Consider the following 16,338-nt stretch of genomic DNA (forward strand, 5'->3'; position numbering starts at 1 on the left):
ATGTTGTAAATCATTTTCATGCTCCGAAAAAACCCCATAAAAATGCATAAACATGTATTAAAGCTGTAGCCCCAGGAGGCGCCTCGAGTTGCGGATGCCCCAGGTGGAGCAGCTGCGGCGGGTGCTGCTCCTCTGGCATCGCCGCTCCCGTTCCCAGCACGTCGGGAGGGATTCTCCACGGACGTGGCAACCAGGAGACACGGGAGAAGAGCAGACAGATGGGAAAAGCTCGGTGCTTCACCAGCTTAGTGTGGTGGTACCGAGCTTTGCATGGGGTCCCCACCATTTCTCAGTTGAACCCATGAGCACGGGCACCCTCAGTACCTGGTTCTCTAAAGGTGACTAGGCTAGTAGATGTTTGTACAGGTCACTGAACCCACCTCAGGGCTCAACACCTCACCCAAGTTGTATTTCAGACACCTCTCTGCCCTCCTGAGGTTTGGCTCTGCCAGACAAAGCGAAAACCAACTGCTTAGGACATATATTTTTGTCTTTTCCACCCAGATACTCTCTTCCTCCATGGAGAGTGATCCTTCTGCTCTCAGAAACGCCAAAGTTGAGCTGAAACACTTCATGGCTCTACCACAATAGAACAAAGCCATTTATTTTAAAACTAAAAAAATGGTCATCTGAAGTGACCCCGCCTGGACTTGGGGGCTCTCCTGAAGCTGAACGGCGAGCAGAAATGCTCAGCTCTCCCCGGAGCAGGGACCAGCCCAGGTCCCCACCAGCAGCTCAGGTCCCTGGCAGGGATGCTGCTCGCTGGAGGCATCCAGGTACCAGCCAGAAATTACTCCAGACAGCAGAAATGCTTTTTAGGAGTGCTTTAGTTATGGTTGCGGATAACAAATCGCTGATAACAAATGCAAAAAGCCCTTGGACTAACGGCCTGTCTGCTCATCCCCACCAAGCGCCGCAGCCATTAGTCGCAGCAGGAGGCACCGGGAGCCGCTCTCGCTGGCGGGAGAACCGCGCTTTCGCATCAAAGCAGGAAAACAAATGCCCAAACTGTTTACCATCGCAAAGGTGTGATTTCTGCCCCTCCAGAGCCATACCCTGGCGTGCCCGTGAGCAGGAATGGGTTCCGCTCAGCGGCACTCCAGCACAGCAAAGCCTGGAGATGGGGTCACAGTCCTGTCTGTTTGCCCATCTCTGCGGTGAGCAGTGTGGGTTTCTGGCACTTGCTCCATCATTCCTCAATATTTTTCCTCAAACAATTGTGTTTCAAATATGTTATGCTGTGCAGACATGATTAAGAGGTTTAGGACAGCGGATGTTGCCGATGAGGATAACCTCTCTTAAGGTTAATTAATCATTTGTAAACCGACCTTTGGATGTATGCATTATTCATCAGGACTCCCGAAACAACAGACCAGATCATTTTCAGCCACTGGGTTTTTTGTCAAAGACTTTAGTTACTCCATAACAGAGGGCAATTGCTGAAGAACAAGGAGAGCAATGCCCCTGGGTGCTCCCTGGCTGATGCTCACACTTGCTCGTCATTTAGACCACAGCCCCAGTTCAGGCTACCACAGCCCCCATTTAGGCTGGACCACAGCCCAACAGCAGCTTTTCTCCCTTACCTGCCTATTTCTCCCTTGAAGCCTGACTGACCTTAAACCATGTTGAAGACTCCTCTCCAGGAGCTTGACATTTAAAAGTGCAGTGACAGAAAATAACTTCTTCTAAAAATATGTGTAACTTATTTACCAGCACGAGGAGGGGGGAGCGAAGAATTCAAATCATGACATACGTATACGTAGTGCCACTTGACTGTGACTTTTCGCTGATGCCGCGTGGCAGAACCACTTTCTCCTCCAGCAAAGCTGCTCCCTGCGTTATAGTGGAGTGCAGGGGTTTTGTCCCACATCCAGACCTGGGACACGCCAAAGAGGAGCAGGGACAAGGAGCGAGGAGATCCCCGTGTCCCCCACTGGGATGTGGGGAGAGCACAGGGCAAGGCTCCAGTCTTGGGGGGGACCAAGGAGCTCATTTAACATCTCTCAGCCACTAAAAGTGGAAGGCAGGAAAAGAGAAGCCATCATTTACCGAGAAAACACCCCATGGATCATTCTTTGTCAGAGTACATACCTGAAGAATTAAAAAGAAGAAATATATATATATATATATACATACACATATATAAAGAAATCAAAGACTAAATACTGCACAAATCAGTGAGCTCAGTATTCAGAAAATCGCTTCCATCTCAGTGGGTAAAAGCCTCACACCCCATGTCATCCCAGGCAAGAGCAGCCCCTGTCCAAACCAGCTCTTCACCCTGTTCCCCACCCAAAACTACGGCGTAGCTGTGGGGGCATCTCCTGAACATGAGGCGTTCATGTATCTTTAATTATTGTTTCAGCCACATAAATCCATGCTGAATTAAAATTCATGATGGTTCTAGGGTACAAGTGCAAACAATTTGTTCGGTAAACTTTGCTCTAATTGGCATTCTGAAAATTTCCTGTTAATCAAGCCCCTTGGGCTCGGTTTACCAGTGTAGTTCTGCCTGCGAATGTCAGTGCTCGGAGGGTGCACGCATGTATGCCGATTTCAAGGGTCTTTATATGATATTAACTCATACACCTTGTCCTCACATTAATTTGCAAGTAATTTTTTAACAACCTTCTGTGGCCCTGTCTTTTATCTCGCTGCTTCATTACTCGAGGCAAGCAAGCGAGCGGAAGAGCATTTGTAAAATCCAAAACAGAATTGCACTCAGAAATGTCTGAACCAAGGGAGCCTGAAATTCCTCCCTGCAGGAGCCACATTTCCAGTGGCACTTAACTCCGAGTGGCCACGGGAGGAATGAGAAGACTTTCAGGCCAGCGCGGTAAATGTCAGGCATGCGAGTGTTGCCGCTGCACAAAGGCTCCGGCCAAATGTGCCCAGAAACAGGGCTAGGGAGGTGGGGAGACTTTGGTCCTCTCGAGACGAGGGTCCAGACATCACCTGAGGAGTCAAGGCACGGGCAGAGCTGCTGGGTTCTTTTCATCCCATCCCCATGCAGATGGAGAACATCAGACCTCACTCCAGGGTCCTGCCCCAGAGCCCCGCTTCCCACGTACCATCCAACATGGACCAAACGGCCAATTTTGGCTCTTTTTCCCCAAGCAACACCCCTCTGCAGCCATGACCAGTTTGTCCCACCTGGGACCACTGCCAGGAGGATTTTAGGAGCTTTCAGTGACCCCTCTCTTCGGTTTTGCAGCCTTATCAGGCCAGTCCTTAACTCACACCCCAAGAGATTCGGGACTAGGAGAAGCTGCGTATAACCCGAGTGCATCTTCCCACCAGCACAGTGAGACAGAATAATAGAAATAACAAAGTAATGAGCATCTGACAGAGATCGGGGAAGTGGTGGAGAAGCTCTCTTGGATGGAAATATGCGGTGAGGAAATGTATGAGAACTGGCAGTTCCCAAAAGAGACCAAAGACAGTGCACAACAGCAAACTGCTCCCCTGCGAAAGCTGATAAGCAGCATAATTAGATGGTATTACGGCGGCAGCAGGGTCTGGGAGCTGGAAAGAAATCGTATGGAAAGTCAAAACAGGCACGTACCTGGGGGGAGAACAGAGGAATAATCCAGGTTAACAGCGTGAGAGAGGCTAAGTCTGCACGCATGAGGTTTTGGAGGCAAACAGCAAGAGTCTGCAAATAAATTAGATGCAAAATGAGAACAGCAAGATGCGTAGAGGCGTACATGTCTGGGGAAGGAGAACGGACTGAGTGTTCAAAGCAGGAATTTGCCCCGTCTCCCTTGTTTCAGTCTTTATAAAAAGGTTAATTATGAATGAAACCTGACGAAACAGGCTTTGAAGGAAACTGTGGAGAAGGCCAGCATAAGGAAAGAAGTTTAAAGCCATTTGGATATGTCAAGTGTATTCAAAAAGAGAAGATCTGACTAAATGCACCCAAGAACACTGAACCCTTGGTGGCTATATCTTCAAAATTCATAGAGGTGTAGAGGTCCCTGGAGATGAGAGAAGCACCTCTCATTAAAGAGGATACCTAAAAAAAAAATGTTAAAAAATTGAATAATCATCTTAATCTCAATCCTCTGAGAGAGGCTGGAAGAAAGCAGCTTGTAAGATGTAAAATGATGAACAAAATCAAAGAACATGAGTTTGTCAAGAACCAGTCACGTCAACCCAATTTAATTTCCTTCTTTGATAACGCAACAGACGTACTTGATGATGGGGAAGGAGAAAACACAAATGAAGCCTTTTGCATTTTCCCACCAGACAGTCTTGAAGCAGCCAAGAAAACACCCTCTAAAAACAACCAGAGCTCAAACGGCAGGGGAACCGCTCCCACCGAGGAGGGTCCAAAGGAGGAGAAGGTTCCTCCAGTGTCCTCGATGTCTCCGGAGGGGCTGTCACCCGTCCCCTCCATACAGCCTATGGGTTGCCTTCCGCCAACGTGGCAGTCCACAGCTTTGCCCAAGGAAATTTGAGGCTAAGCCTTCGTTATGCCAATTTCTAGCATCTCATCCTGGTTTATCCTTAATTTCTCCCTCACATCCCCATGCATATTTAAGTAGAAACATTTTGATGCAGCATTATCCCATATTAACCTTGGACACCTGCATCCATCCGAGGAGATGCTTTCGGTGGAGCTTCGGCCACTTCACCTGGTTTGGAAATGGTGTAAATCTGCACCAGCAGCTTATGAAGCCTGGGTGTGAGCACGGAGGCTTTGCTGCTGTGCTCCCAGCCCTCCGGATGGACAGACGGACTGACAGACTGACAGATGGGGACCCTTGAGAGCCCCAGCCAAGGGACTCTGAGCTGTCAGAACGGCTGCTGGAGGAATGCGGGAACAGAAGCTTTTGATACAGTTTCAAACAATGTGTAATTATCAGGTAGCTGAAAATTAGCCCATCTGTGCCTCGGGAAAAGACAATGAGGAGTGATGTGTTACTAATGGCTGAAAAGCGCTGGCAACACAAAACAGGAAATTTTCAGTAAACTTTTTTTCTGAAGGTAACGTAATTACACAGCGTAATCCCCAAATCTCCTGACTTGTTGGTGTTTTCTGATAAAGCTTACAAGGTCTCCATCTTCCCTTCTTTTCCCTCTCCCCACGGCAGCAGCGCAGTCCCCGGCATGTTGAGCAGTGCCAGCCGCCTGGCTGGGCCACCGAAAGCAGCAGATGTGGGTGACATAAACTGTCTTTACGGCAGAACCGCTAACGACACGTATCAGGTTTTTCTAAAGCAGATTGTAAATACGCACCGTGCCTTTGCCACAGCCTCGCTATCTGAATGCAAAGCACCCCAGCTTGCAATTCTCTGTTGGACACAATTTCTGTGCTGGTAGATTTGGCCGGCCAGAGTCTTGGGTCTCTGATCCGGGTCAACGCACATACAAGCAACAGCGTGGTTTGGATTCAGGACCCTTTTTGTTTTCTCTGCTTTTGGTCCCTGCTGACCCAGCATGTTAAAAAACCAACCCAAAAAAACACCATGTTGTCTTTAAGAGCCTTGAGGATCCAGCGATAAGGTCTTTGGGGGTTGGTGAAGCAGAACTGGAATAGCATAAAACTCATGCAAACAGTCCAGGCAGGGTAAATAGCTCATGATTTTTTTATTCATACTTTTGTCTGTGGAATAACTGGGAGCAAATTGCTTTTTCCTTTCCCAGTCCAAATTATTCAGACATTTTTTTCTGCTGATTTTTGCTATTCTCCCTTTTGAGAGCATTTGCTCTCGAAGATGGCCCGCTTAGCTCTGAATGGAAAGCAAATGTTGTCTTCACCTCCAGTGAACTTTGAAGCAATTGATTTTTACCGGCATAAAAGAAGAGCTGAGAAGTGACAGCTCGTGGGCTTCGCGGAGGATGAGTTTTGCCATTTCACGAGTGTCCGCGCAGGATGCAGGTGTCCCAGAAGGATGACAGATACTCTTTCCACTCATCCCCGTCCTGCTCCACACGTGGGGTCCCCGGACCACCAGCTTCTCGGCAGCCGCCCTGCAGACGCTTTCAGCAACCCGTAATAGGGAGGACTCCGAGGAAAATTCTTCTCGCTGGCTTTTGTCTGGTAATCTGAGGTCAAGAAAACAAACTGCTTCCCCTCCGCTCTCCCCAGCACTGCGGCGAGAAATGCAGCCAAGCTCCAGCACCGAGAATAAAGGCAGAGTTGGCACAAACACAGGAGCTTCTTAAATGAGTTTGCCATTAGCCGGAAGGGCTGCAAATTGAAGTGAAGATAAGCCCCTTAGCGTTTCCCTTCTTTAATCCAAGCCTCATAAAAGCGGAGATGTGTTCCTATTCAGTGGGCTTTATACAGAGGCAGGTATTTCATTTACCCAAAAAACCCCTGGATTGGATAAATTATTAATGTTATTTATAAAGGCAATTCTGCCATTCAGCAACTTCTTTTGGATCCCTACGCTTAATCTCACTGCTTAGCATAAGATACACTCCAGTTAAAAGGCAAAATCACATTCCCTTACAAGGCCTGCAAAATAACGGAGTGCTGAGGTGCCTGAAAAAGGGTTGTAGTTTAAATTCCGCTTTAAAGACTAATACATTTATCAGTGGCAAACATAAGCCCTGACTGCCAGTTGCTTGTACCCTCCCCGCATGCTGGATGGGGCCTCATCCGCACGCACCGAGAGCCGTCAAAGCTGCTCAGCAAGAACGATGGAGATGCAAAACAGGCTAGTGCTTACCCCAAAGGCTGTTTGGTGGCTGGGTGGTGAGACAGCAAGTCACCCTGTCCTCTCCTACAACACACGTGTCCTGATGTGGAAAACCCACAGCCACGACGTGGGCTTCTGCAGGCTCAGCCCTACACCCACCCCATGGGTCGGGGTGTTATCAAGGGCAGAGACACCACAAGAAATACCCAAGCATCGCACTGAACAGAGCCGTGGGCTCACACAGCCAGAGTCAGGATGCTCCGAGTCCCAAAACTTGTCCTGGGTGCCCCTGCGAGAGCTGCCACCACAGTGTCATTGCAGATCTCAGCCCCAGCCAAATCAGTGTGGCACGTAACTGCAAGGAGCAAGGGAATAAAGGGGTGGCAGGGTAGCAATGCATATTTTGGGGTTAAATGCCCACATTGAGGAAGAGGAAAGCAGCATCTCCTAAAACAGACACGTAGATGAGGTTCTTAGGGATATGGTTTAGTGCTAGATTTAGGTTATGGCTGGACTCGATGATCTTAAGGGTCTCTTCCAACCAAAATGATTCTATGATTCTACAAAAAGTTGTGCTCAGGCCTCCAGGAGGGGAACAACAGCTCCTTCCTCCCACATCGGGACTACACGTGCACTTAACTAAAATGTACCCCCCCTGCAGCCCCACGTACAGCCTGGTCCCTGTCACAGCACAGTCACACGCAGCCACGAGCCGTCCTCCAAATCCAAGGGCAACACAACGCGCATGTTGCGTGCCAGGGAACGGCAGCGCACGGGAATCACAAGCATTTTCTCCACACATTCCCTGAAATCCTTTTTTTTTTGGTTTTCAGCATTTCTTCCCCAAAGGCTGCATGACAAACTGTTTAATTGAGCAGCCAGCGCTGGCTGATGTTTTGTTTCAGCACGATTTAAACCAAAGCGAAGTATTTTTGTTTGCTAAACTCGCTCAAGCCTTTTCACAGCAGGGTTATGACAGCGGCACGGATTCTTCGCAGACGGTGTCGCCCCCGGGGAAGACGCACTCGGGAGGTTCGGGATCCGATTCTTCTGCTGGGCGGGTGCTGGGGACGAGCAGCGGCTGGCGGGCGGCAGCGGGTTCGCCTTTGATCAGCCGTGAGCAGGGAGGGCTCCTGCAGCTGCGCTTGAAGCCGGAGACGTCTCAGCTACGGGCACCACGGAGAAGCGCACTTTTATGTCAAAACGACTTATAATAAGATTTTAAGATTATTCAGGGAGCGGGAATGAAATATTTAAACACGGAATCATAGTAGCGTTTTATTCTCATGAAAACGCTGCAATGCCATTTGCAAATCAGAAATGGTTTTAAATTTGCTTTGAAATAGCAATGGCTTTATGCAACTGTTTTTTTGTTTCTCTTTCCAGGAAGAAACAAATGGGAGTAAAAAAGCTGAGATATTGGCCATTTCCTCACAAATGAGAAGCCTGCTTTTCCGTCTGTTCTGGTGAGCCTGTTTGGAGCCATCGTTCCCATTTGGAGCAGGGAGAATCAGCCTCCAGAGCAGCCTACGCTGTTGCATCCAGCATTCAAATTACATTATCTTTGTTTCTTACACTGACGACGAGACACTGAGATTGGAGAACTCCACTGGGCATTAAAGCTGCTCTGAAGGGCTTGCATGATTTGAAATAAATGTCATAAAAAGAAATCATAAGTTCTTGTATAAAAGCACAGCTGTCCTACTTTTTTTTTTTTTTTTTACTGGGGCACTTCTCACTTTCTTTAGGTAGAGTTTATTCATTTGCAATACTTGACTTCCTTACGTATATGTTATATCTTGTTGAACACAAGAACCGAGCTTGCTCCAGTCCCTCCTCAAGACTTGCACAGTTTCTCACCCAAGTCCTTGCTGTTCCCAGGCAGCACAAGGCTCCGGGCAGGTAGCCCAGAGCTACCCAAGCTCTTTGGCTTCTGCGTGACGTTTGGGCCCTACTGAAGTAAATTAAACTATTTTCAATAGGAAAAGCAGGATGAAAAAGACCCAAATCCGCTAAGATGATGTCTGACTTTAAAAAAAGACGTTCTGTTTTGTATACAGATTGTTCATAGGGTTTTAAATACAAAATGCGAAGAATTGTAAGGATAAAATGTTGGCAACCAGCATAAAAACTGTTTTAAATAACATACAAAAGTATCAGAAGAAATGTATAACGTTTACCAAAAACGTTAAGGATCTGAAATAGCTCATAGAGAGTGTAGACGGAAGCATGTCTTGGCCAGTTAAATGTACAATAACAGTGTTGGGCTAGCACAAGATTTTAAGGTACAAAAGGCAATTTCCTCAGCAGGACAAATCTGGGAATTTTCTAGTCCCTGGGCAGTTGGGGAAGCTGTGGTGATCCCAGGGATTTCTCTTCAGCTCAGGCTGTCCTGTACATACCAACATTTAGGAAGGCAGAAGCTCTCCAGCCTGGTTGGATGTCCCAGTTGGGGATATTCTCAACACACGGGCACACCAGGATGATGATCCCCAGCCCGCATTCACTCACATGAAGAGGCCTCTGTCACTCGGGGGGACCCGGCAGAAATAATCGCTTGCCTGGGGGCACAATCCAGCAGAAAATCCCTCCCCAAGGAGCAGGTGAGAGCTCTGTTCTGGACTCAAAGGAGGCTCCGATCACAGTCCCGCTGCTCCCAGACCACTCCAAGGGGCTCTGGTGGGGGCCCCGTGTTCCAGCCCGGTCGGGTCTGGCTGTGCTGGTCACCAGCTGTTCCAGAAGCTTCTCTGGGCCCCTTCTGAGCTGAGGACCCACCTAAGAACCAGGGGTCCTGTCCCTCCTGCCCCCCAACTGGGAGAAGTGGCTGTAAGGAATCACTGTGCACCAGGAGGATGTGACAGTCACACTGACGGAGGTGTGCAGGTGAGCACAGGGACACTGGGGGACAAAAGGTGCTAAAGAGCCACCAGCTGCCTTGTTGACAGCTCCAGAGATCGTGGGGGATAATGAGGGGTGCAGAGAAGCTGTGGTGGTGGCAGGAACAACCACCACAGATTTCCTGTGCCCCAAAAGCAAATCCTAATCAACCATGTTCCCACCACACAGGTGGAACAGCACTTCACACATCGCCACGCTTGGAACCCTACGCACAACTGGTGACGTGTCGGCCACTGCTTTTGGCCAGGTGCTTTCCTCACCCACCTGTTCTCGCTGCTCCAAACCGGGAGGCAAAACTCCTGTGAACCTCGTGCAGGTGACGAGAGGAAATTGCATTGCTGAACTCCGCAGCTGCAGCCGTGTTTCAGCTCTCGCCTTGCCTGCTGGTAAGCTGCCAGAGAGAGGGAAGTGTAGGCATAAAATGAATAGCAGAAGAGATTGCAGGTAATTATGTTTCTTAAGCTGTTAACAGGATTGGCCATTTGATAAATGAGAGGATTTGGGAATGTTTTGTCACTGACAAGCCATTGTAAGATCCGAGTAGAAACACGAGGGTTTCTCTTCCGTAGCGTGAACAAGAAGGAAATTCTCCTGAGATGCTCACGTACCGTAAAATTCATCTGAAACCTGGATGCCAGCGCACGGAGGCAAAAGGACAGATATAGGACGCCTTCTGCTGAAAAAAAGAAACAGGGCTCTTGCACATGCTATGAATTTGGTTTGGCTGCCCCTCTGGTGCCCCCAGAGGCTTCTGTTCTTTTATTGTGCCCCCCCACATTCCTGCATATGGTTTTTGGTGCCACCAGGGCTCCCCAAATCCATCTGCTTTTCAGTGCCTTGAATCCCTCTCTCTCCACTCTGGCTCCCTCAGCCTCTTGGTTTGCTTTTGCAGTTCCCCAGCTTGCTGGAGATGCAAGAGGGAAACCAGCACTGCTCTTTGTCCTTCTGCTCCACCAGTGCCACTCAGGGTGGTTTTGGGTACCCCTGGAGCCCCTCTGTTTCTTGGCCAGTGCCCTCAAGGGCCTTGGTGTGCCTTTTGGGGTGTCCTAGAGCTTTCAATATGCTTTTTGGTGCCCCTGCCCCTGGAAATCTGTTGGATTAAGTGCCCCCAGGAGACCTCCATGTGCTCTGTGGGCCATCAGAACTATCAGTCCCATCACACAGCAGTTAGGCAGGGGCAGGACCCACAGTCTCACAGCCACCTGCACAGGGCTGGGACAGCGGACACATCTTTTTTAAGCCAGTTGCCAATGAGTTGGTGTGAAGCAGAAGGGCAGGATGAGAGCTGGATCTGCTCCAGGTGGGGGGAACCAGGACTCACCCGAGGGACAGCGCAGGAGGCTGCTCTGCTGTGAAGGGTTTCACTCTGTGGCAAAGGTGGTGTTAGCAAAGTGAATTGTGCAGTTAAAAGTCATGTGAAAAACCACCTCAGATGTCAGTGGTGCGAGGCTGGTGGCTCTGGGTACCTCCCGTAGATGTGGCCCTCTCTGCTGTGACCCCCTGGAGCCTTCATCCCACCTGGTGCAGACTTGTTTCACTGTAGAGGCCAGCACTGGAGGTTGGAGAAAGTGGCAAGCAAAGAACACATAAAACTCCCTAAAACTGATGCCTTGTGCTGCTTTCTGGGGCTGCCTCCCCCAGCCAGGGCAGGCTCCTTGCAGGACCGGAGCCCAAGGCAGCCCCTGTTTGTGTGCAAAAGCAAAGGAGGAAAAAGCTCCTCCAAATCTCCATCGCAGCTTTTCACTTCTTTGTTTTACTTGCTTTTTTACAGCCAAAGCCAGGTTATTTGTATTGTTTTGGTTTCCCTGTGGTTATAAGCAGGGAAGAGCTGCTCAGAAGAAGCTGGTGTCCCTCAAGTCTCCTGTTCCCAGCAGAGCCAGGGCAAGGGGCAGAGGAGAGAGCCACCTTGCTTCAGTCCTGAGAGCCGTCTGGAGCAGGGGCTGGGTGCAGGGCTGTGTGCCCAAGGAAGAGAGGCAGGATCAGGGCAATAAAGCTGTTTTCTTGTCTCTACAGCACATCATGCACTGGACAAGCAACAGCAGAAATCCATCCAGACAGCCTGGCCATGCACACAGCCTCACCTTCTCCCCAGGGACAGGATGAGCAGCCCCATCTCCAGTGCCCCCACCTGTGGAAGAAGCTGCTGTGGGCCTGCCAGGATGTCCCTGAGGAGGTGGGTAGAGCAGCAACTGCCCCTTTTGGGGAGATTTAAGCAGTAGGAGACACAAGTAAGTTTCTGCAGTTTTATCTTGGAGCTCTTCCCAACAGCAAAGTGGTGATTCAGACTGAACAGACATATTAGGTAGGAAGAAGAGTCAAGTTTTGACCTCAGCTGCATTAGTTGGTAGCAGCATCCTGGAGGAACATGGCCGTGCTGGTTCTGCCCTGGTGCCAGCTCCCCAAGCAGAGCAACGTCCTGCCCATCAGTCACACTGCAATTAGCTTGTTTCTGTACCAACTGCAAACAACGCCCAAAATTGCACAGGGATTCCCTTTTGGGAAACAGGTTTGGTCTGTTAACATGCTCTGCTCCAGCACCCAGGGCTCTTAAGACCAGTGATGGCTGCAGACAGAGGGTTGTGTGGAGGCAGAAACCCCGAGTGGCAATCACTGTTCAACTTCCAGATAAGTTGCGGTGCCCTTGTCTGTCTTTCCAGGTGCCCTACTACCCTCCCCCTGAATAAATACTTTCTACCCTCTGTTTAATGGCAATATTTATGAAGCATATTGGAACAAGGACTTCAGCAGCTGGAGCTGAGTTTGCTGGGCCCTTGCTGAAACAGAGTAAAGAGCAAGCTAGACTGAAGGGAGCACCTGTGAAAGCAGAGAAACGGCCCCTTCTGGTACTTGCCTGCTGCAAGGAAATAAGAGCTGCTGCAGCAAGACAGCCACGGCTGTTGGCTGCCCCCTTTGAGCTCCACCAGCACAGCAACAAGCTCCTTCTGATGCAGGAACCATGGGACAAGCTGAGGACAAGGAGCAGGGCAAGGTCTGCACCAGAGATCTGTAACCAGGCACTAAGTAAACAGTGCATTGAACAAACCCAAAGTCACCTTGTCTCAGCTGTGGCTTGCTCCACTTCTTACTTCCAAGAGGAAAACTAACCCAGCGTGATGCCAGCATGCTTGATTCCTGCTCAGTGCTTCCCATGGTGCAGCTCCCCAGCAAAGGCTGCAGGAAACCTGCCAACACAGGCCCTTTGCTCCTCTGGCAGCTCCTCCAGGGGTAAATGAAGGCAAAATCTAGTTCCTGCTCATGGTCTCTGGTAAACAAGGTCACTTACTCCTTGCAGCTTAAGCTGAAGTCTAAAATGGTGCCCCCAAGCAGCTGGTGGAGGGCAGGCAAGAGGTGAAATAGCAGTTATTCTTAGCAATGAGCACTTAGAAACTCCAGTCAGTTTTCTTCTACAAACAATAGGACTCAACCCCCTGTTTTCACCAAACCAGGGGCAGGTGTGCAGATGTGCTCACTGGATTCGTGTTCCTTTGCTCCAGCAGCCCCCAGCCAAGCCCAGGGCTTCATTTCTCCACACATGGCAGGAGACAGAGCTTCAGCCAGAGCTGGGCAAGACAAAACCTCTCCCAAAGCTTGTCCAAAAGCACAGGGCAGCCACAGGAACACAACTGTCACCTCGAGCGGGTTGTAGTTCAAACACAGAGACACTTGTTCTTGCCAGCACAGTTAGGAAAGGAAGATGGTTTGCCAGCCCACTCCTGGGGTAGATGGATGAGAAAGACTTCCCAAAGGGCTGACCCGCAGTGACAGCCTTCGCCATTTACAAACCCCTTGCCAGCCTCAGGAACTAGAATGATCAGAAAAAGCTTTTATCTGCACCAAAGAGCACCTGACAACGGAAGGTTGAGCCAGCTGCTACCTTTAGTCCCAGCCAGCCTGACGAGACATGTCCACAGGCAACCCCAGCACCACAGAGATGACCTCAGTCCAGAAGCCAACTACCACCCACTCCAAACAGCCTCAGCTCAGCAGCCGACTGCCCTGGAGGGCAGCCCTCCTGCAGCCCTGGGAAGAGGGCACCAGGTCCTCTGGGTGTTCTTCTCAAACAGTGGCTCAGAAACAAACTCTTCAGCTCAGATTTAACTGTGCTCCTGCTTGTTTGACCCCCACCAGCCTTTCCCATGGAGAGAGCATGGTCCAGCTCTTGCCTCTGCAGCACAGCACTCTGTGCTTTCACTGTGAGCCCTGAAAACAGCCCCTCCATCACCACCTCAGTCATTGAATCACAGAATGATTTGGGTTGAAGGGACCTTCCCAGCTCCCCCAGTGCCACTGCTGCCATGGCAGGGACATCTTCACCAGCTCAGGTTGCTCAGAGCCCCGTCCAGCCTGGCCTGGGATGTCTCCAGGGATGGTTCATCCACCACCTCTCTGGCCAACCTGGGCCAGGCTCTCACCACCCTCAGGGGCAACAATTTCTTCCTCGTGTCCAGCCTGAATCTCCCTCATTTAGTTTAAAACCATCACCCCTTGTCCTATCACAACAGGCCCTGGTGAAAAGTCTGTCCTCACCTTTTTTATTGGCCCCTTTTAAGTACACAAAGGAGCAACGACGTCTTCCCAGAGCTTCTTCAGCTGAACACCCCAGCTCTCTCAGCCTGTCCTCCCAGCAGAGCTGTTCCAGCCTTGGATCATTTCTGGGGCTCCTCTGGCCCCTCTCCAGCAGGTCCATGTCTGTCCTGTGCTAGACCCTGAGCCCCCAAAGCCTCCTTGGGGTTTAGCTTTGATCACTCACCACTTCGGGGCATTTCTCTGACATCTCCTGTGCCCACATCATCCCTTGCTCTCCATATCATCAGGGCTGTGCTCCTCACCAGCGACTTCTGATGCTTCACTGTGGCAAAATAGTATAGTCTCTGCTGAAAGAAAAGTTCCCTGTGAGTAAATGAAGGTACAATCAGACCAATGCCCCAGGTCCCACATCATTCTCCCACCTTGTGAACTCCAATCTAACAAATGCTGTTTGGGAATTGGCTCGCTTGCTGAGGAAGAGCCCCAAATCCCAGCAGCAGCCTGACAGGGAACAGCACACAACATTTCTCATCTGACAGGCCATCTCTTGTGCCCTGCACAGAGCAGCATGCCCACCACACACCCTGCCCCACAGACCCATGGAGGACACACACAGGGACCCCAAATGATCCTGCACTAGGACAGGGACAGGCACTCACTTTATCTCTCCTTTTCCTCCACAAGCTACACTTGGGGGATCTTTGTACAAAGACCAATAACAAAGAGCTCCCCCAGCCCCCTGCAATGTTGCCCATAGTGGCAATGTTCCCATCTCAGGAACTGGCCACACAGCCCTTTGGGGGACAAAGGCTCCTGCTGCAAATACTCCTGGTGACATAAATGACCCCCACGCTCCTCTCTGGCACAGATCCTTGTGATCCTGGTGAGGGGCTGGAGCACAAGTGTGATGAGAGCAGCTGAGGGACCTGGGGGGTTCAGCTGGAGAACAGGAGCTGAGGGGAGACCTTCTGATCTCTGCACTGCCTGAAAGGAGCTTGGAGCCAGGGGGGTCGGGCTCTGCTCCCCAGGAACAAGCGCCAGGAGCAGAGGAAACGGCCTCAAGTTGCGCCAGGGGAGGTTGAGGTTGGATCTGGGAACAATTTCTTCCCCAAAGGGCTGTGGGGCATTGGAACAGGCTGCCCAGGGCAGTGCTGGAGTCACCATCCCTGGATGGGTTGAACAGACCACAGATGAGGTTCTCAGGGACATGGGTGGGTTATGTTTGAACTCGATGATGTTAAGGTTGTCTTCCAACTGAAATGATTCTATGATCCAAAACCACCCACAGATCGTAATGGGGAACCAAGCGATCAGACACAGAGGAATGAAACTCCCCATCTCCTGGGTCAATTTGGAAGAGTAACACCAGCAACTGCTTTGCATCCCCCCAAAAACCTCAGCACTACAGCCCCTGCACACTGCACCAGTGTGTTTGTCACATGCTGCTGAGACCAGGCACCTCTGCAGCACCTGGAGACAAACCCTGGGGAGAATAGTGAGGGGGGCAAAGAGCCTCAGCTGGGCAGAGCATGCCCCTCACCATGGCACAGGATGCAAAAGCCCTCGCGGCTGTGCTCCATCCCAGCAGCCCTGCAGAAGAGCCTGTGCCAAGGCAGGGGGATGTCTGCCCCTGGGAATAGAGAAGCTGCCTCAGCAACAAGGGGAGATACTTAAAATTATTGTGGTTTCCGGAGATAGAAAGAAAAGGAACAGCACAGCCACCTGATGTTGTACCTGCTCCGGAGGGAACTCAGGGTAGGGCATCGACTGATGTGAGAGAGGGAGCCAACCAGCAAGGCCTTGGAGGTGAGATGGTGTAATTGTATTGGTTCATTTTTTACAGAACAGGAAAAACCAATACAATAAAACCTTCTTCTAACAACACATCAAAAGTAATACAAGGACTTGAAAGGGTGCAGGACATCTGTGCTATTCATTAGTCTGTGCTCTTTCCCTTCAGAAGGTTGTTCCCAAAAAGGAAGGAAAAACACCCCTCACCTGTGGCTCTTGCACCACGGCAGAATTCAGCCAGGCTGGCTCTTCCCCCTGCAGCCCTGGCACAATCACGGCAACACACCGAGCTCGAGGATGCAGCTGCTGCCTCCAGCCCTCAGCTGCCGTCCTCCACCTCAACCACCGCACCACTGGCTCCGTCCTGCTGGATAAATCACATGCTCGCTTTCTACTCCTTTTTGGTAAGACAGATGTAGCATTAAAAAAAAGAGCTTAAATTAAAAACCCCTCTCTCCCCCCCGCCCCATCT

The 16,338-nt window shown here is 50.4% G+C and overlaps 1 protein-coding gene and 1 long non-coding RNA gene across 33 annotated transcripts in view; one reads left to right on the plus strand and one right to left on the minus strand.

Moving 5' to 3' along the window:
- Positions 1–812: 812 nt before the first annotated feature.
- Positions 813–16,338, minus strand: part of LOC110359586 (uncharacterized) — a 46,867-nt gene continuing 31,341 nt past the window's right edge. For 6 of the 32 annotated variants that reach the window (XM_065030332.1, XM_065030331.1, XM_065030330.1 and 3 more), the window contains 3 exons: positions 16,074–16,233; positions 14,299–14,422; positions 8,664–10,224 (listed from right to left, as the gene is read on the minus strand). In XM_065030332.1, coding sequence (XP_064886404.1) covers positions 9,566–10,224; positions 14,299–14,422; positions 16,074–16,233 — 943 coding nt within the window. In that variant the 3' untranslated portion in view covers positions 8,664–9,565. The other 26 variants (XM_065030340.1, XM_065030339.1, XR_010466240.1 and 23 more) reach the window with 25 other exon arrangements.
- On the plus strand, positions 7,469–8,388 carry LOC135575457 (uncharacterized). The gene is made up of 2 exons (XR_010466242.1): positions 7,469–7,682; positions 8,037–8,388. It is a non-coding gene; the product is annotated as an uncharacterized LOC135575457 (long non-coding RNA).

The sequence above is a fragment of the Columba livia genome, chromosome 14, assembly GCF_036013475.1.
Source record: "Columba livia isolate bColLiv1 breed racing homer chromosome 14, bColLiv1.pat.W.v2, whole genome shotgun sequence".
Classification (NCBI taxonomy): domain Eukaryota; kingdom Metazoa; phylum Chordata; class Aves; order Columbiformes; family Columbidae; genus Columba; species Columba livia.